The sequence below is a fragment of the Panthera uncia genome, chromosome D4 (assembly GCF_023721935.1).
Source record: "Panthera uncia isolate 11264 chromosome D4, Puncia_PCG_1.0, whole genome shotgun sequence".
Taxonomy (NCBI): Eukaryota; Metazoa; Chordata; class Mammalia; order Carnivora; family Felidae; genus Panthera; species Panthera uncia.
Genome location: NC_064807.1, coordinates 6,786,258 through 6,806,727, shown reverse-complemented (window position 1 = coordinate 6,806,727; position 20,470 = coordinate 6,786,258). Strand labels below are relative to the sequence as shown.

At 43.1% G+C, this 20,470-nt stretch overlaps 1 protein-coding gene and 1 non-coding gene across 7 annotated transcripts in view; one reads left to right on the top strand and one right to left on the bottom strand.

Moving 5' to 3' along the window:
• The window catches only part of SPATA6L (spermatogenesis associated 6 like), a 47,788-nt gene that overhangs the window by 18,680 nt on the left and 8,638 nt on the right, over positions 1-20,470 (bottom strand). For 3 of the 6 annotated variants that reach the window (XM_049633077.1, XM_049633068.1, XM_049633099.1), the window contains 3 exons: positions 18,181-18,222; positions 7,256-7,380; positions 1,533-1,610 (listed from right to left, as the gene is read on the bottom strand). In XM_049633077.1, the coding sequence (XP_049489034.1) occupies positions 1,533-1,610; positions 7,256-7,380; positions 18,181-18,222 (245 nt within the window). The other 3 variants (XM_049633088.1, XM_049633080.1, XM_049633109.1) reach the window with 3 other exon arrangements.
• On the top strand, positions 14,806-14,890 carry TRNAC-GCA (transfer RNA cysteine (anticodon GCA)). Its single transcript has one exon. It is a non-coding gene; the product is annotated as a tRNA-Cys (tRNA).

Sequence of the window (20,470 nt, the reverse complement as noted above, 5' to 3'; positions counted from 1 at the left end):
AGGTGAAGAGGGAAAGGTGCAAAGTGATATGCAATCTTTTAACGTTAAAATTATGTGTGTGTGGGTGTGGGTATGTGTATACAGAAGAACATGCTCAAAAAAAAATGAGTCATGCTCATCTCTAGATAATAAGAATGACAGGCAATTTTTATTTTGTCCTTTTTGCTTATCTGTATTTTCTAATTTTCTAAAATGAATACTTTTGCCATAAGAAAAAACAATAAATCTGTTACTTTAAAAAGTTAACACTTGGGGCCCCTGGGTGGCTCGGTTGGTTAAGCGGCCGACTTCGGCTCAGGTCACGACCTCGTGGTCTGTGAGTTCGAGCCCCACGTCGGGCTCTGGGCTGACAGCTTGGAGCCTGGAGCCTGCTTCGGATTCTGTGTCTCCCTCTCTCTGCCCTTCCCCTGCTCGTGCTCTGTCTCTCTCTCTCTCTCAAAAATAAACATTAAAAAAATTTAAAAAATAAAAAGTTAACACTTAAAGGAAGACCTATATTAGGAGATCAAGATGAATATGATGGAGTGGAAAAGAAAGATAAACTGAAAAATCACCATGCACCCATATCAGCCTGGAAAAAATAGCAGGTAAGTAAGGAAATACTGGGGCGCCTGGGTGACTCAGTTGGTAAAGTACCTGACTCTTGATTTCGGCTCAGGCCATGATCTCATGGTTCGTGAGTTCAAGCCCCGCATGGGGCTTTGCGCTGACAGCACAGAGCTGGCTTGGGATTCTCTCTCTCTCCCTTTCTGCCCCCTTCCTCTTTCAAAATAAACAAATGCTTTTTTTTTAAATAAGGAAAACCTAAAAAGCAGCTAATGCCTTCCTTAAAATTAATCATTGGCCTCCCATTATATGAGTTATGATGCCCACAGGAGTGATGGATTTGCACAGATTAGTGGCCCTTTTCATTCAGTACCCCCTCAACCCACAGCCTACATTTTCAAGGATTTTCCAGGACACCAGGCAAGATCTGGGATGACAAGCAAAGCACCTGAAGAAGCTTTACCAGTTACATTCACCCATGCTCCATATTGTTCTAGAAAGGATTTTAATGGTTAAAAATTATAAGCCACAAGGTAAAAGAAACACCAAAAGTACTCAGGATGACGGGAAATCGGGGCTGAACAAGAACACCCGAGACCCTTCCCGATCACCAAAGACGGCCCCAAATACAACTCAGAGCAGCAGCCTCAGCCAAGAGGGAAGGAACACTCCTATTCACAAGCTCAAGAGCAAAAGCCATGAAACAATAGCAAATAAGCTAACCAGCCTACTTATGTCAAACTTGTGACTTTGGCTTTTGTATCGCTTTTCTGTCCGCTCCACCACAGACCAGAAGGAACCCATGTCAGACACAGTCTAATGGGGCAGGCTGAACAGTCCGAATAACAGAAACTCAAACCCAGCCAGGAGTCTCCAGGTTTCTACTCATCCAGTTGCATCTAAACTTAGTAACTGAGTTTGAGCTGAGAAAATTCTGCGGAGAAAATTCCTGACAGATCTACCACTGGCTTCTTGATTATACTTACAAGAAACCTGTTTCTATGCAGGAACACGCGTTCTCTGATGGCTGTCCGTGTGGAAAACTCTATTTTGGGAGCAATGCCCTAAAAATGAAATAGCATAAAGGAAGCAAATAAGTTACTGGAAACAGATTCTTCGCCCATCCCATTCTAACTTGAAAGCCTGTAAGAACCTAATTACTCTTTTGTGTGGTTGGCATAACCCACACATATCGCTTAAAATATATACATATGGGGCACCTGGGTGGCTCAGTTGGTTAAACATACGATCTCAGCTCAGGTCATGATCTCACGGTCCGTGAGTTCGAGCCCCGTGTCGGGCTCTGTGCTGACAGCCCGGAGCCTGGAGCCTGCTTCGGATTCTGTGTCTCCCTCTCTCTCTGCCCCTCCCCCTGCTCGCACTCTGTCTCTGTCTCTCTCAAAAATAAACATACATTAAAAAATTAAAACACTGAACCACAGAATTGAGTGAGATTATTTAGGATTATCTGGGATTGATAGAGGTTCTCCTTCCTTGCCTACTTGCTTTGAAAAACGTGCTTCGTATCTTATACCAAATATTTATGCTCATTAGATCTATTTCCAAACTTCCCATTTCGTGTCATTGACACTTTTCTGGGGATCGGTGCCATACTGAATAATACACAGCCACACACACACTCAGTAATAACAAGGAACAAAGTGCTGGTGCACACAATCACATGGGTGACTGTCCAAGGCATTTTTCTAAGTGAAAGGAGCCAATCTCAAAAGGGTGCAGACCATATAATTCCCTTTACGTGACCTTCTGAAAAAGACAGAACTACAGTGATGGAGAGCAGACCAGCGGTGAGGGGTAAGGGAGAGGTTGCACCTATAAAGGGATAAAGGGAGGAGATTTGGGGGTTGATGGGAGAGCTCCACATCCTGATCACGGTGGTGGTTTCACAAATCTATACATGTGTTAACATTCGTGTAACCGTGTTATCAGAAAAATCAATTTACCGCACGGTCATTTAAAAAATACAATTATCGGAGTGCCTGGGTGGCTCAGTCGGTTAAGCGCCGACTTCGGCTCAGGTCACGATCTCGCGGTCTGTGAGTTCGAGCCCCGCATCGGGCTCTGGGCTGATGGCTCAGAGCCTGGAGCCTGCTTCCGGTTCTGTGTCTCCCTCTCTCTCTGCCCCTCCCCGTTCATGCTCTGTCTCTCTCTGTCTCAAAAATAAATAAACGTTAAAAAAACAAAAAATACAATTATCTGGGCACCTGGCTGGTTCAGCCAATGGAGCGTGCGACTTTTGATGTTGGGGTTGCGAGTTTGAGCCCCGTGTCGGGTGTAGGGATTACTTAAAAATAAACGCTTTTAATTGATAAATAAATAAAATAAAAATACCATTATCTTTCTAAAAAAGACTGAGTCTTTAGAGAGACAGAAAGCAATTTTCCCAAGGTCCCGTGGCTTCTAGATGGCAAACCGAGAACAGAACTGGATCTGATCGAGTTACAGGATCTCCGACTGACCTCATGGACTCACCTGCAGCCATCACTCCCTCCCCCCAACCCCGCCCAGCAGGACCCTCTGCTCTTCCCTCCCCCAGACACCATCACCTGGCCAGGTGTTCCTTGTCCCCGGTGTGCCTTCCCTTTCTTCATCTCCTGTCCAAGCCCCAGTTGCCTCTCAAAGCCCGCCCTCCCCCTTACTCCTCCGGGCTGTGAAAGTTCATTCTCATGACAGGACATAGTCAGTAAGAAGGATTTGCATCAGCTGAAGCCCCAGGGGGAGAGGATACTGACAAGTACTGTATCTTTTACCACTCACGCCAGGGTTTGTGAGGGACTTTCACGCCCTCTCATTTAACCCTCCCACAACCTGGGTAGCACACAGTCCTATCCCCATTTTATCCAACGAGCTTGGAGAGGTTAAGTCTGTCCACTGGGGATTGGTGGAGCCAGGAGTCAGCTTGTTTCCTGGGCATTTATTCACTCCTATGCACGTTCATTCTTGTGCGTTCATCTTGTCCACAGAACATGTCCTTACAGGCACAGCCTAGATCCTCAGCTGCTTTTTTTCTTTTTTCTTTTTTTTTGCCTCTAGAATGTGGTATGCCCATACAAGCGGTAGGCTTGGGCCAGAGACTCAAGATTTCTGGGCTTACAAACACATGAGCCCAATTGCTGCCAAGTTAGAAAATCCGGGGGCGGGGGGGAAGGGTGGTGGTGGGGGGTGGAGACATCCGGCAAACAGCGTACAGTGACGTGACCTGCTCAGCCTCACCTCCAGCTGTGAGACTGCCCACCGGAGAGGAGACTGGGGGAAGCTCCAAGGTCCACAGTGCTGTTGGTTAGAATCATGAGACCTCGTGTGTGCCAGACCTCAGGTCCCCCCTGGCCCAGCCGTCTGAGCCTGAACACGTCCCCACGTGGGCCACAGACTCGTGCAGTTTTTCATGGCCTCACAAGGAGACAGCATCATCATTTGAATGACAGTTTAATAAACCACAACAGGTCACGTTTACCGTGAACCTAACTATATGCCAGATAGCATGCTAAACACTGTACATACATCCAACCCTCGCAATAACCGTATAGGGGAAGTACTATTATCAGTCCATTTTACAGCTGGGAACCTCAGGTAAACAGAGAGAAAGCAATTTACCCAAAGTCACAGTAATGAGTGACACAGCCGGGACTGAACCCAGACAGTCCGAGTCCACACTTCGCACGTGTGGCTGCCTAGCAGGACTTCAAACCGCTGTTACACTTTGCCTGGAGAGGAGGGAGGTGCCCTACCAGCAAGGAATCCACACCCCGTAACACATTCCTGTTCGCTCATATAACCTCGACGCCTGACAGTGACTGACAGATAATAAGGAAGAACGTGTTTTCTTGTTCACAGGAACATGATTTTAGTGTAAAAGTTTAAAGCTGAAATTTACAGGGTCTATCTTGTCCAGTTTCCTTAGCAACAGGATGAGGGCAATGATGGTTAGGTCAAGAAATGGATTTAACAGTACGACTTTTCTAGAATCATGGCCCTAAAGAAAAAATGAAATTATTAACTAAAAGTTAACAATAAAGAAATAATAATATTCCTTCTGCTTACTTTACAGTCTTCACCTAACAAGAGAACAAATTATATTAAAAAAAAAATTCTTGGGGCACCTGGGTGGCTCAGTCAGTTAAGTGTCTGACTCTTTAATTTCAGCTCAGGTCATGATCTCCCAGTTTATGACTTTGAGCCCCAAGTTGGGCTCTGCGCTCTCTACTTGGGATTCTCTCTCTCCCTCTTCCACTGCCCTTCCCCCCCTCAAAAATAATTAAATTTAAAAAAAATTCTTAACCTCAGCAGGAAAAGGGGGGAGAAACAGTGGTTAAGGTATCAAGTGAAATGAAATACAGAAATACAAAGGAAAAGTCACATTTTCGTGAAGGAAATAAGTCTACTTCTTAATGAATTAACAACTTAGAGAAAACAAGTGAATGGTTTGCCTGACCCACACATGTACACACTCAAGTTCTATGATATGAATGTAGAGAAAGTGGACAATGGGCTGAAATAAACATGAGAGAATTAGCGTCTCACAGTGACCAAGATTCCAGACTTTGAAGTTTGACAGACAAGCATGCCCCATCATTCATCAGCCCTGTGTCTTCAAGCCCATTCTTTTTTTTTTTCAATATTTTAAAAGTTTATTCATTTTGAGAGAGACATAGCGTGAGTAGGGGAGGGGCAGAGAGAGAGAGAGAATCCCAAGCAGGCTGTGTACCGTCAGCACAGAGCCTGATGTGGGGCTCGATCTCATGAAACTGTGAGATCCTGACCTGAGCCAAAACCGAGAGTCAGACACTTAACCGACTGAGCACCCAGGTGCCTCTCTTCGAGCACCTTCTTAAACTACCTATGCCACCTTACCCATCAGTAAAATGAGGAAAAAACTGATAGCCACCTTGCAGGGTCAAGGAGGACTGCACGAGATAACCTATAACAAACTCAGCACAGTACCTGGCATCTCGCGAGCGGGCACTGAATGTCTGCTACCATTAAAACTGTGGCAGCTGGTTTTATGTTGCTTTATAGAACATTTGGGAGAAATTGAGCTCCGCTATCTTTTTACAAATTGTTTAAAACATAGTTTCATTAACTTCACTGACACTTTACCTCTAATGCCTGCCGATCTTTCCCTGCGGTTTTAAAGCCCTTTCTCTGCATTTACAAAAAACTATAAACACAACTTCCTGTATGTTCTTCTTCCTACTTATGCCCATAAAGTTAAACAGAGACAACACTTGAGAAAATATAAGAACGTGTGTTTCTCCTCGTCTCGATACTCAGCTGGATACCAGCTCAGTGTTTGTGGATGGCTTTTCTGTGATAGAAAACTTAGGCAAACCGAAGTTAATATAAGGAATATCCTTCACGTGATTCTCGCCAGTTTTGATCCTTTTAGCTCCTGAAGAGAAATATGCCAATAACTCAATATGATAAAGGCAAACATTCTCATGAGTACGATGGATACAGGTGATATACAAAGAGTATCTCGGAGGGGAAAAAAAAATGGCGTCAGTGATATTCACCAAACCCTCAAAGATTATGGAGGGTTTAGAGTTGCGGACATTAGCAATTCTGAGGAGGACAACTTTTGATGAAAGTTTGCCATTTGAAGTATTAGAACTAGAAGTTCTGTCGTCATAAACATCACAGAAGTAAGGGTCCTGCATGTTGTATATTCTACACAGTACTCTCAACAAAATGGGAGGCAATGACATTTTATTAAGTGATAGTAACAGAGATTCATGGGCAAGTAACAGAAAAGTTGAGTATTAAATATGCTTTTTATAATTCATAAAGGTGCGGCCCTTACAACAGAGGCCATCCAGGCCACAGAAATGTTGAGAAAACCATCCGAGTTGCTGTGAGGTTAGAAACTATCACAGATATCATCAAAATGAATATTTTGAATTTGGGTTCAGGCAATGCCCCCAAAACAGACTGTCATCTGAATCACTGCTGTGTCTTTCAAGATCCTTCAATAATATCACCGTGAACCTCTCTTTCCCTTCCGTTAAGTGGAGACTGTGATAGCTGCCTTGGATGACATGAGAACTCTGAGGAAAATAACATATCTTATGAAGAACCGAAAGCTCAAAATAAATGAGAGGTGGCATTATTACTATTACGACTGTATTTTGCTTTCATTATTACTACGAAAACAATAGTTACAATTAAATAAACTGGTACAGGGGCACCTGGGTGGCTGAGCCAGTTAAGCGTCCGACTTCGGCCCAGGTCGTGATCTCATCGTCTGTGAGTTCGAGCCCCGTGTTGGGCCCTGTGCTGACAGCTCGGAGCCTGGAGCCTGCTTCGGATTCTGTGTCTCCCTCTCTCTCTGCCCCTCGCCTGCTTGCACTGTCTCTCTAACTCTCTCAAAAATAAATAAAACATTTAATAAAAAACAAACCAGTATCAAATCTTTCAGTTAGTCTGCATTCAGAGAAGGTGGAGAAAACGTCCTTCTAAGTATGTGACAGTGTGACGATGGCAATGATTTACCTGGCTAGGTAAGATCCCCACCTCTCAGACCAGTATAATTGGTATTTTGAATGGGGCATCTAAACGGGGCTGCTAAACAGAACAAGGGAACTAACCCAGATGGAAGTGATCTGCCCAAGAGCATCCCCTATCGGAAATAAAATGTCCAGGTCGCAAGAATCTCTCCCAGCAGAAGTCCAGCGGGGCATGAATCACTTACTGGAAAACCTGCAAATGTCTTCATGAGCACCTGCCTGTACATGCCAGGGAGTGAAGGTGTCAGCTTGGGCTCAGGGAAAAGAAAATCTCGTGTGTTTTCTTCATAGAAGGCCAACTCTTCCCATGCTAGAATGCAAGGAGAAAAACCGTAAGTAGATTTACGTTCTGAAAATGATCTACTTCTTGAGTTTAACAAAATAAGAGCTCAGACAGGTGATGGCAGAGAAGGCACTCAGATAAAAGCAGACATTTTGGGGCGCCTGGGTGGCTCATTTGGTTAAGCATCAGACTTCAGCTCAGGTCATGATCTCACGGTTTGTGAGTTCAAGCCCCGCATCAGGCTCTGTGCTGACAGCTCGGAGCCTGGACTCTGCTTCAGATTCTATGTCTCCCTCTCTCTGCACCTCCCTTGCTCACACTCGGGGTGAGCTCAAAATAATAATAAATCATATTTATTTATTATAATAAAAATGTTTATTTTTATTTATGTAAAAATATGTATTTATTATAATAAAATGTTTATTTTTATTTATATAAAATATGTATTTATTATAATACAATAATAAATAAATGCTCAAAAATAATAAACATTAAAAAAATAAACATTTTGATTAAAGCACCTCTTATTTAAGAGGCAGAGTAGAAGACACTTCTACTGGTTCTTATCTCATGGATAAAACTTAAAAGTCTTCCGAACTCACAACAGAGAGAGACAAAAATATCTAAAGGATTACTCCACAAGACAGAACAAAGAGAAAAATCTTTCATCCATCTGTCTGTCCATCCATCCATGCGACCACCCATCCTTTCCTTCCACATGTTTTCCAAGGATACACTTTGGGCCAGGTCCTAGGGACAGAACAGGAACAAAGCAGACAGCGCCCTGTTCACACAAAGCTTACAGCATAGACTGGGGCTCGACGTGGCCTGTGATGCAGAGATACCAGTATCCTGATGGCCCACAGAACAGCCGAGGCTGTGGTTCTTAGCACAGTTGGTACCAGCCTCAGGGACACTTCCAAGATTTGTGGGGACATGTCATGGGCAGGAGCCAAGGTGCCAGGGTCAAGACATTGCAACACTCAAGACACTCCTGCACAACATTCTAACATCATAACCGACATTCTTTTAGGCGAGAAGCTAATTCTTCCCTTATAATTAGCGAAGCCTGGAACCTCACGGCTACATGTAAACACAAAGCACTTTCTCTGCATGGTTTTAAAATACACTGAATTTTCGGGAATGCAGGTACCATGTGAATTAAGGAGCCGTCGTACTTGACTGTGTTTGGGTCTTTACTGAGCCCCTACTGGCAGTTTGAAAACCATGCCACATCTAAATACTTCTTTGTGCCCACCATTTATGTATTGATATGCTATCGTTTTATTTGAAACCATTTTCCTTTTATTTCTCTATTTGCAGTGATTTGCTTCAGTTGGTTATACTAACCATCAATATTATTTCAGTCTGACGAAAGGGATGTTACCAAACACTCATTACCAAAAGATCTTGGGGCTACGAGGACCGAGAATCACTGAGCGAAGGACGGAGAAGCTGCCGTCTGAACGCTCCTCGTCTACACAGCAGGTGCAACACAAGAGGTTCAGACTAAGAGTGGCCTCTGTATGGCACACTGCCACAGAAGAGACTATGGTCAACCAGGTAGCTTTACTGTTTGGTGACTACCATTCTGTTTGTGAGAAGAAGTCTGACGAGGGTGGATTTCTGGCACATCGATGGCAGAAAACACCTGACATTATCACGTATAATGGACCAATTTCTTCCTACTTATTCATTAATATGGATGTTCGGGGGGCACCTGGGTGGCTCAGTCAGTTAAGTGTCTGACTTCAGCTCAGGTCATGATCTCACAGTCTGTGAGTTCGAGCCCCCCGTCGGGATCTGTGCTGACGGCTCGGAGCCTGGAGCCTGTTTCAGATGCTGTGTCTCCCTCTCTCTCTGCCCCTCCCCTGCTCATCTCTCTCTCTCTCTCTCTCAAAAATATATAAAACATTTTTTGAAAATTAAAAGAAATAAATAAATATGAATGTTTGGGTTCTAATAAGGATCCATGTGCAAAAAGAACGAATTCTATGGTTTTCGTCATCAGATCATGTGTCCCCACCCTTCTCTCAGACGTGCTCCGGCCACAACGGATTGATGATGTATCTCTCCCTCCTCCACCGCCGCGTCCTTCCTCTGCCGGTGCTGTTCCTTCCAAAATGTCCTTTCTTCCTTCCCATCCTGTTGAGATCTCCTTCGTCCTTCAAGCTTCACGTCCAATGTCTCCTCATGTCTCCAAAGTAACAGGTCCAAAACAACACCCTTGATTTTTTCCCACACATAAGCTCTCCCCTATTCTCCCTTCAGAGACAAGGGAGCGTGTGCTCGGGCCAAAAGTCCAGGCTTCATCCTTGACTCCACTCCTTTGCCCCTCACGTTAACCTGCTAACCAGTCCTGTGGACTCCATCTCCGAAATAAACCTGCAATCTGTCTCCTCTCTCCATCTTGACGGTCACTACCCCGGTCCCCGCCACACCACCTCCCTCCCGGACCACTGCCACGGCCTCCACACTGCTCTCTCTGCTTCCATTCTTGCTGCACTCACACCTGTCCTCCACACACCGCGGTGTTATAAACACGTCAGACTGGGCCTTTCCTCTCCTGAGAACCTCCCAGCGGGCTTCCCATCACTCGCGAATAAAGCCTGAGCATCTTGCTCTGGACTTCAAGACTCCACATAATCAGGCCTCTGACCGCCTCTCCTCCCTCATGTTACCACTCTTCCTCCTCGGTCATTCCACACCCTCCCTGCCGCCCTTCCCGCTGTCCCTCCAACACGCCAGGCTCGCCTCGACCTCAGACGTTTGCCCCGGGTTCTCCCTGTAACGTTCCTTCCCTGGATCTCTGCAGGGCTGCCTCCCTCCTATCCCATGATGGGCCTCGGTTGAAATTTCATCTCATTAGAAAGGCGGTATGCCCTTTGAACTTGCAGCCCAATGAACTTGCAGCCCTTAACGTACCACTCAGCAGGCTCTTCATTCGGATATGTATCTCTGATCCGTTTCCATCAACGTTCCATGAAAGCAGTCCCTGTCTGTCAACGTTCCTTACTCTGTCCCTGGCAGGGCTGTGCCCAGAAAGGTGTGAATGCCAGGCAGTTAGTGGCCCAGCCACGACGCCTCACCTGGAGAGGGACCATTCTGTCAGCGTTTCCCATAGGGCCCTTGAGATGTCATTAAAGATAGACATTTTACACCTGTGTTTGGGTGGCCGTCAGAACCGAGTGGTAAAACACAGCCCCCCGGGGCTGCCCCCAGACGGGTGCCTGGTACAGGGCAGACACTTGCTAAGTGTCTCTTGAGGGGATAATCGTGAAGACCGATGTGGAGTCAGTTAGCAGTAATCACCCTCTCTGAGACTCCGTTTCCACCACCGTGAGACAAGGCAGACAGACCAAAAATCCTCTGAGGGGTCCCTGGGTGGCGCAGTTGGGTAAGCAGCCAACTCTTGATCTCAGCTCAGGTCCTGACCCTGATCAGGGTCTTGATCTCAGGGTCGTGAGTTCAAGCCCCGTGTTGGGCTCTGCACTGGGGATAAAGCCTACTTAAAAAAATTTTTTTTCCAACCTTCACAGTTCATTCATTTCTCAATCATTTCTTTCCAATATTTTCAATTTCTTTTCATTCATACGTTCAAGAAATATGCATAGAGAACCTACTGTGTGCCAGGAGTCCTAGACCCTGCATGTATACTAGCAGACAAAATGGGTCCAACTCCTGCCCTCCTGGAGTTTCCAGTCTACAGATGTCAAAAAAACTATGCAAATAAATATACAAGGTACACTGATGACAAAGAGAAAGGTGGAGAGGCAGTGGAAGGCGGGTGCTATCCCAGAATCAATCTTAGCATCAATCATTTCCCAGTCTTATCCTGGCCACCTTTTTTATCAGTGCTCCCTAGGAGGGGCATGGCCTCCCCACCTCTGCCGGCCAGACAGACTTCCTCCAGTCTGAGGTCTCACAAGAGCAACCTGAAAATGGGAAGTGATGTGACGGTCTCCTCATCCGTCACCAGCAACGGAACGCAGCTTTCTGCTGAGGTCCACGTACAGTGGGGAAGAACCGTGTCCAGATGCACACAGAGCTGGTTCAGATCCCTGCCCCGCCCTTTACCAGCTGTGTGACCAGGAGCACGTTACGTGATCTCCTAACTTCAGGGGCCTCTTTGGGAAAACGTAAAAGTCATCGTAGTACCTGCCCCCTAGGGCTACTGTGAGGTCACCTGACATATACAAAGTGTAGAGCACTCGGACATCACCTGCCATTATCGTGCCCGCTCCATGACACCAACCCAGCAGGGGTACAAGGTACCAGGGCCACCCTGGTCTCTGGACGTCACGTGTTTTCAGTCACACGCTCCTACCGGGAACACCTGCGTGCATGGGACGATGCCTCACACACCGGGCTGTTCCTTTTTCCTTTCATAGGTTTTTGGCTAGCTCTTGTCACTGCATCCAAAATGATAGCTACTGAGTCACTATCGCCGTCGTTAGCAAGAATGAAGATAAAAATAAGAGGACAGAGAACTGGAGGCCTGCTCATCTACTAGCTTTGGAATCACGGGGATGAAGGCACTGAAATTGGAGGAGATAGATAGAAGGCTATGTCCTCAGTTCTCTCTCTGGTTCCATCATATTCTAGAGTCCTAACTGCCACCCAATGTAAAAATGTTGGCACCCCACGAGGATGTTACAGCAAGAGCCTGGGTTATACACAGGCTGAGCGATACTCATAGGCCACGTGCTATGTCTGAAGGAAATCCGTGTTCTTATAGGCTAATGGCACAGACAGACAACGACATCATCGATGCCGTCGATGAAAAACATTTCCCCTAAAAAGGAAAACGAATGAGGACTTCAAGAAAAAAAAAAACATTTTTTTTTTTTTGAGAGAGAGAGAGATAGAGAGCACAAGCAGGGAAGAGGGGCAGAGGGGGAGAGAGAGACAGAGAGAGACAGAGAGACAGAGAATCTCAAGCAGGCTCCACGCCCAGTGCAGAGGGGGCTCGATCCCATCACCCTGGGATCTTGACCTGGGCCGAAATCAAGAGTTGGATGCTCATCCAACTGAACCACCCAGGCGCCCCCAAAATCGATCATTTTAATAACAATATTGTATTGAAAATCTAACATTTATAGAGCACATCAGAATCGACAGCTTGCTTCCCACTATGGAGTCTCATTTGATGCCTTCTCTACCGATAAGGAAACAGGCTTTGTGAGTAGAAGACACTTATCATGATGCCACACGTCAAAGCAGAAATTCAAAACCATATTTTCTGAGGCAGGAGTTCTGTTCTTGCTGATGCCTGGTAAACACACTACAAAGTATAAAACCAAACTCTGATTGAGGGAACAGGTGCCCACAAAAATGGCAATTTACAGCTGGACTGAATGTACATGACTTATCCCCAAGTAGACGTTTTTTCTCTAAGAGATCAGTAAAAAGAAAGCATCAAGCTCCCAGTCCAACAGGATTACACTGCTGCCCCCCTGTGTCCACTTGCTTTTTTCCCATCTTGGTAAACAAGAACCCGAGGCGTCTTTACAGCTTCTAAGCCAAATCTTTGGACCCCTTCATTCTTTAGCAGTAAAGCTGTGTGTAAATCTAAGCTACTTGTATCATTAACACAGGGTCATAATATGTCTTTTGACTATCAGCGTGTTTGAAAGGAATGTGAATAAATATCAAACAATGAGGGGCGCCTGGGTGGCTCAGCTCATGACGGCGCAGTCGGTGAGCTCAAGCCCTGCGTCGGGCGCTGTGCTGACAGCTCGGAGCCCGGAGCCCGCTTCGGATTCTGTGTCTCCCTCTCTCTCTGCCCCTCCCCTGCCTGCACTGTCTCTCTCTCTCAAAAATAAACAAACATTAAAAATTTTTTTTTTAAGGAATCAAACAATAAAATAACATCTACAGCAAAATGAAAAGGTAACAATTCAGCCAAGTGAAGGGATGGTCCCTGTGAACCTACATGTGACCCATGTGACCCTACGGTGTAGCCTACAATGAGACAAATCATTTTTACTTAATTATCTGCTATGGAGACCCAGCAGAGCAAAAGGGCTTACAATCACCCTTCCGCCTGGCACCACTGGTGGGATGCCAGAAGCACACTGTGGGGCACGTTCCGGGCACACCCTCAATGAACACCTCGGGAGAACTAAAGGATCCGTCTCCAATGCATCCGAAGCTGAGTGGAATTATTTTGAGCAATTCTAACTTCATTCCACTAAGATTACAATCTGAAATTGAAGGACCGTAGACAAAAGGAAAACACGTCTCGTAAGTCCTCCACTTTGTATCTGAGTAACTTCTGAGTTATAAACAGTACGCGTGCACCCAGCCTCAGTATTCTCCAATCATCGTGGCTTCGAGCTATTCTTGCAACCCGCTCACAGATGGATTTCTGGTCGTGTGGAAAACACATGGTTGGGGCACCCGGGTGGCTCAGTCGGCTGAGCATCTGACTCTTGATTTTGGCTCAGATCATGATCCCGGGGTCGTGGGGTGGAGCCCCATGTCAGACTCCATGCTGAGCGAGGAGTCTGCTTGATCTCTCCCTGTCTCTCTGCCCCTCTCCCCTGCTCATGCTCTCTCTCTCGAAATGAAAAAAAAGAACATATGGCAATCTAAGATATATTAAACTTTAAAAAGCAAGCTGCAGAATATGTATATTCAACCAATATGTATACTAAACATACATATGATAAATACTAGATATATATAGCACATGTATGTATATGTATGTATATATATGCATATATGTATTTTAGGTTAAATGCATTACATATACTAAATACATTTTAAAACATCTGAAAAGAAAATTATTAGTAATTGTTGTCAGGAGGTGTTGACGAATGTGGCTTTTGACTTTTCATTTTATATAACTTTGTGTTAGTTTAATTTTTACAGTGAGAGTATGTAGGTATTGGGTTATTTTTTTTTTTAATTCGTGTAGAATTAAATAAGACCAAAATGAGTCTGCTTCTATTTTATTAACATACTGAAGTATAACTTGCCAGTTAGCATTGATATATGTTTGAACATAAAACTAGGTCAAATAAGGAAAAAAAAAAAAAAAAAAACGTGGAAAAAAATTCAATGCCCTGATTTTAGCCTGTCACTTTTAGGCTGAAAAATATTCAGTAAGAATTTCTGGAAAGCCAGGAAGAGGCACCACTGGCCTTCCTTCTCTTCTGTCTACCTAAGAAAGCCCTAACACATACGAGGGTACCCGTCCTTAGATCCACAGAGAGTGGGGTACTTCTCTGTTTCGGGGCCTCCTCTGCCAGTGAGCCAAGAGGCAGAAGAGCTACAGATTTCTGGGTCCCCTCCATCCCTTGGGGCCTTGACCCGCCACAGGCAGGGCCACACCAGGCACAACTGTGATCCTCTTAAAAGCCTCCACAGTCACCTCTGCTTTAGCTCAGGAATCTGCCAGGCTCACTCTCCTTCCCTCATGTTTTCTTAAGAAGAAGAGAAAGGGGCGCCTGGGTGGCTCAGTCGGTCGAGCGTCTGACTGCAGCTCAGGTCATGATCTCGTGGTTTGTGGGTTCGAGCCCCGCGTCGGGCTCTGTGCTGACAGCTCGGAGCCTGGAGCCTGCTTCAGATTCTGTGTCTCCTTCTCTCTCTGCCTCCCCCCAGCCCCCACTCACACTCTGTCTCTCTCTCCTTCAAAAATAAACATTAAAAAAAAGTCTTTTTAAAAGAAGAAAAATTCAAACAATAACGTATCAGAACATACAACAAAACAGGGGGAATCCATACACAGTAAGCATAACTTATTAAAAACTTTGGTAAAAATATCAGGAAGTTATACCAAATGCAATGTTAACATCCAGACATCACTCCACAAGTAACCACGGGGCACTGAAAGTCACGTTGTACAGAGGAAAAGAAAGAAAACAAATCATGGGAAAATGGAAATTTTTTAAGAAGTAAATTTTAAATTTGAGGTTGTCACAAATCATGTCTGCAAAAAAGAAGAGGCCAGAAAATATAGTACAATATACTTTAAAGAAATTATTATATACTTGGCAAACATGATTAATTCAAACATTAATATCCAGCATTAGCTAGGATATGGGCAATGGACCTGCTGTATACACACTGCTGAACACAGTAATAATGGAAGCTTGCTGACGATCAGTTTACTTTCAGGTTACAGATATGGATGGATGGTTTAGTCGAGTCCCCGCTTATCCATGGGGAATTATATACCAAGGCCCCCACAGCAGACAGCATTGAATCCTACATACACTACGTTTTTTTGCTATACATACATACCTATGATAAAGTTGAATGTATAAGTTAGGCATAGTTAGAGATTCACAACAATAACTAGTAATAAAATAGAATAATCAGAACAACACACTGTAATCTCTGGCGAAATATCTTTTTTTAAGTGTTTATTTGGGAGAAAGAGTGCAGGGGGAGAGAGAGAGAGTAAGGAGGACAGAGGATCCGAAGCGGGCTCTGAGCCGTCAGCACGGAGCCCGATGTGGGGCTCGAACTCACAAACCATGAGATTGCGACCTGAGCCGAAGTCAGAGGCTTAACTGACTAAGCCATCCAGGAGCCCGGAGAAAAAAATAATTTTTATAAATATGTGAAAGACAAGGAAAACCTACATGTTCAACAATATCAATTTAAGGATAATTAGAATATTCTGGAAAAACACATAGCTATTGAAAAAAGACAAACTACAGACAACAACGTATAGTCAAAAAACCCCAAATATGATGTCCCTACTGTTTAGAGACTTTTAAGGACACATAATTAAATTAATGGAATTCTTTATTACCATTAAAAAGAATGAGGTACCTCCAGGCTTTTAGAAATGACAACACAACAGTGATATTTGATGGGGGGAAGCCAATAAGAGAAGAAAATGTATGTGACACTATTATGTAGAAATTCCATATCTAGGTGTTCTGTCCACAGACAAATATCAAGAAACATGTTCACCAAATTATAAATAGAGGTTTTCTCATCATTTGGGAATGCTTTTTGCAGCAACTAAAAACCATAAAGCTATTTTCATCTTGGGAAGAGAAAAGGCAAAAACCCGTAACAGCAAAAATCAAAAAAGAATTCTAAATGTTTCTGAGTTTTAATGTTTATTTCTTTTTGAGAGAGAGAGAGAGTGAACAAGGGAAGGAGGGGCAAAGAGAGAGGGAGACACAGAATCCAAAGAAGGCTCCAGGCACCAAGCTGTCAGCACGGAGCCTGACGCGGGGCTCAAACTCATGAACCGTGAGATCATGACCTGAGCTGTAGTCAGACACTTAACCGACTGAGCCATCCAGGTGCCCCCTGAGTTTTAAATATTATCTCTCTCTCCCTCTCTCCCTCCCTCTCTCTCTCTCTCTCTCTCTCTCTCTCTCTCTCTCTCTCACACACACACACACACACACACACACGACTAAAATCACCAGGTAACCAGCCACACTGAGAAACCACGTAAGAGAACTGATGCCACCATGCAGAAGTTTAGCTCAGGTGCCCTGCCATTCAAGACACACAGGAAGCAGAGGTACCACAGAATGGTTTCCTCCTAAAGTCCCATGATTCTGGCAAGAACTGCTTCCATAAAAGGGTCAGATAGTAAATATTTTAGGCTTTGCAAGCCACGCGGTCGTAACTACTCAACTCCAGCATAAACAAAGTCAGCCACAGACAATAAATGAAGCATGGCCGTGTTCCAATAAAACTTTTTGGACGATGAAATGTGGATTTTATATAATTTTATATAATTTTCCCATCACGAAATACGCATGTTTTAAAATTTTTTTCTAACCCTTCAAAACGGCCAGAACCGAAGACAGTTTGGCAGTTCCTTAAAAAGTTAAACGTGGAGGTACCATATGATACAGAAACTCTACTCCTAGGTATGAACCCAAGAGAATTGAAAACATGTACTCACACAACAACTTGTACGTGAATGTTGATAGCAGTGTCGTTCATGATATTCAAAAAGTGGAAACAACTCAAACGTCCATCAACCAGGAAACAACTCAAACGTCCATCGACCAACGAAGGGATAAACAAACTAGGCGTATCCATATAAAAGCACATTATGCATCCGGACAAGGAACAAAGTAACGATAACAGGCTACAACCTGGGTGAATCTTGAAAACATGCCAAATGGAAGAAGCCAGACACCAAAGGCTACATACTGTCTGGTTCCATTTACACTAAATGTCCAGAAGAGGCACAGCCATAGAGAAAGTAGACTAGTGGTGGCCAGGGCTGTGGGAAGAGGGAATAAAGGGTGACTATTAAGGACTACAGTGGTTTGGTTTTGTTTTTTTTCCAGATAATAAAAAGGTTTTGGAATAAGATGGTGGTGATGTTTGCAGAAATTTGTGAAGATACTTAAACAACTGAGTTGTACACTTGCAATGGAGAGGTTTATAGTATATGAATGAAATATCCAGTTTATGAATCTCAATTTAAAAAAAAAATAGAAATTTAGCTCACGAGTCACACAAAACAAACTGCAGGCTGGACTGGCCTACAGTTTACCAACCCCGTTCTGGCATCTAACACAGAAGATAGTTTTGGGTTCGCCAACAAAGGCAAAGGCAAAAACTTGAAAAAAACTGAGCCAAGCTTTTCTTATTTGGTGATAATTAAAGTCATGAAAAAATGGAAAGCCAAAGCGCCTTTAAGTTATGCTTACTGCCACCAGACTCATAAAGTTACTTCTGTGAGAATTGATAAAATTCAACACACTGGTCGGGGGGAAAGTGAGTGTTTTAGAAAGCACAACTTGTAAATACCAGTCCCCATTCTGTCGTGCCAAAATCCCTTCAAAATTAAAATAAACTGATTTAGAAATGCATTTATGGGCACATTACCTGGAGATACTAGCTGTATTAATTCAAACCTGGTTAGGAAGCCTAAAATAGAAAAAATGAGAGAGTTTTTCATAATTGTTAAATTCAAAATTGTCATAACATTCCATTTATAATAATAATAATAATAATAATAATAATGCCATATCAACAAGGATTCAGGTATTTCTGGACCCAGTAATCCAAGGGCATAGAGTGGGAGTAACTAAGTTATAAAAATAACATTTTGTGCCCTAAGAAGTATTGATGACATGGATGTAATATTTTGTCTTAAAAACGTATCCATAAATCACTGACATAAAAATCAGATTCTCATTTTAAAAATTCAAAATCCAACTCTTGTCCATCAACCTATACAAGTTTATCTTGCTTAAAACAGTATGCTCTCTGACAATATAAATGAAACATAAAATATAACATTTTTTATACTTCCCGAGCGCAAAGTATATTTACAAATAGTGAGCCCATGTACAAAATCTATAAGGACAAGAGTAAAATTCAAATCTGAAAGTAACTTAAACATAAATGGTATAACAATAAAAAATCAATAAAGATAATTCCCCCAAATTATAGAAGTGAATACATTTTAAAATAGACAATAATGGTGGCAATCATAGACGATTATAGTTAACTAATCCATATTATATATTTGAAAGTTGCTAAGAGGGTAGGTCTTAAATGTTCTCACCACAAGAAAGAGATGGCAGTTACATGATGGGATGAGTGTGTTAGCTCATGCGGTGGTAATCATTTTGCAATATCTAAGTGTATCAAATCCACATGTTGTATACCTTACACTTACATAATGTGATATGTCAATTATGTCTCAAAACAGCTAGAAGTCTGTATACAAGAAAAGTAAAATTCTCCCTCTGCAGACTTATGAAAAGCATGTGGATGTATGAGGACAGAATTTTAAATGCCAAGAAACGGACAGTTAAGGCAGTTTGTAATTTTAGGTTTTCCAAGTAGGACAATGGGAATGTTAAGCCCTGCATTTGTCTCAGGCTCTAAATCCCTTACGTTCAGTGAATTCTCACTATATCCCATGTTCATGGACTGGAAGACTTGATGTTGTTCAGATGGAAACATTCCTCAAATTGATCTACAGGTTCAAGGCAACCCCTATCAACATCCTAGTTGGCTCCTTTGCAGAAACAGACAAGCTGATCCTAAAATTCACATGGAAATACAAGAGAATCCAAATAGCAAAAACTGCCTTGGAATGAAGAACTAAGGTGGAGGACTCACATTTCCTGATTTCAAACCTTACAAAGTTACAATAATCAAGACTGTGTGTTACAGGCATAATGACGGATATATGGATCCACAGAATACAATTGAGAATCCAAAAAAACCCCTCATATTTACAGTCAGTTGATTTTCAACAAATGTATCCGGACTATTCAATGGGGGGAAAATACTCTTATCAACAGATGAGACCAGGACAACTGGATACCCAGATGCAAAAGAATGAAGGTGGACCCCTACCTCATGCTATTTACAAAAATAAACTTAATAGGTGTCATAGGCTCAAATGTAAAAGCTAAAACTATAAAACTCTCAGAAGAAAACACAGACATAAATCTTTGTGACTTAAATTAGGTAATGGTTTTTTAGGTATGACATCAAAAGCTCAAGTAAAAAAAGAAAAACGAATAAAACAGAATTCATCAAAATTAAAAATTTTTGTGTTTCAAAGAACACCATCAAGAAAATGAAAAGATAATCCAAAGAATGGAAGAAAGTATCTATCATACATCTGCTATGGGACTTGCATCTATAATATACAAAGAATTCAATATGTTACAAGTTCATAATATATTACAACTCAATAATAAAAAGTCAAATAACCCCATTAAAATATAAGCAAAAGCTCTGAACACACATTTCTCCAAATAACAGATACAAACAACCAGTAAGCACATGAAAAAATGCTCAAAATCATCAAAACCACAATGAGATTTCACTCATACCCACAAGAATGGCCACCGATCAACAGGACAAGTAACAAGTGTTGACCAGGATGTGGAGAAATGGATCCCTCACGCATTGCTGGTGGAATGTAATATGATACAGTTGCTTTGGTGAAGTTTCTCCAAAAATTAAAAAGAATTACCATACGACCCAACACTTCCACTCTGAGGTATAGACCCAAGAGAAATGGAAACACATGTCCACAAAAACACTTGTACACAAATATTCACAGCAACGTTGTTCATCATAGCCCAAACATGAAGAAAACCCAAATGTCCCTCAACCACTAAATGAATAAACAAAATGTGGCACAGCC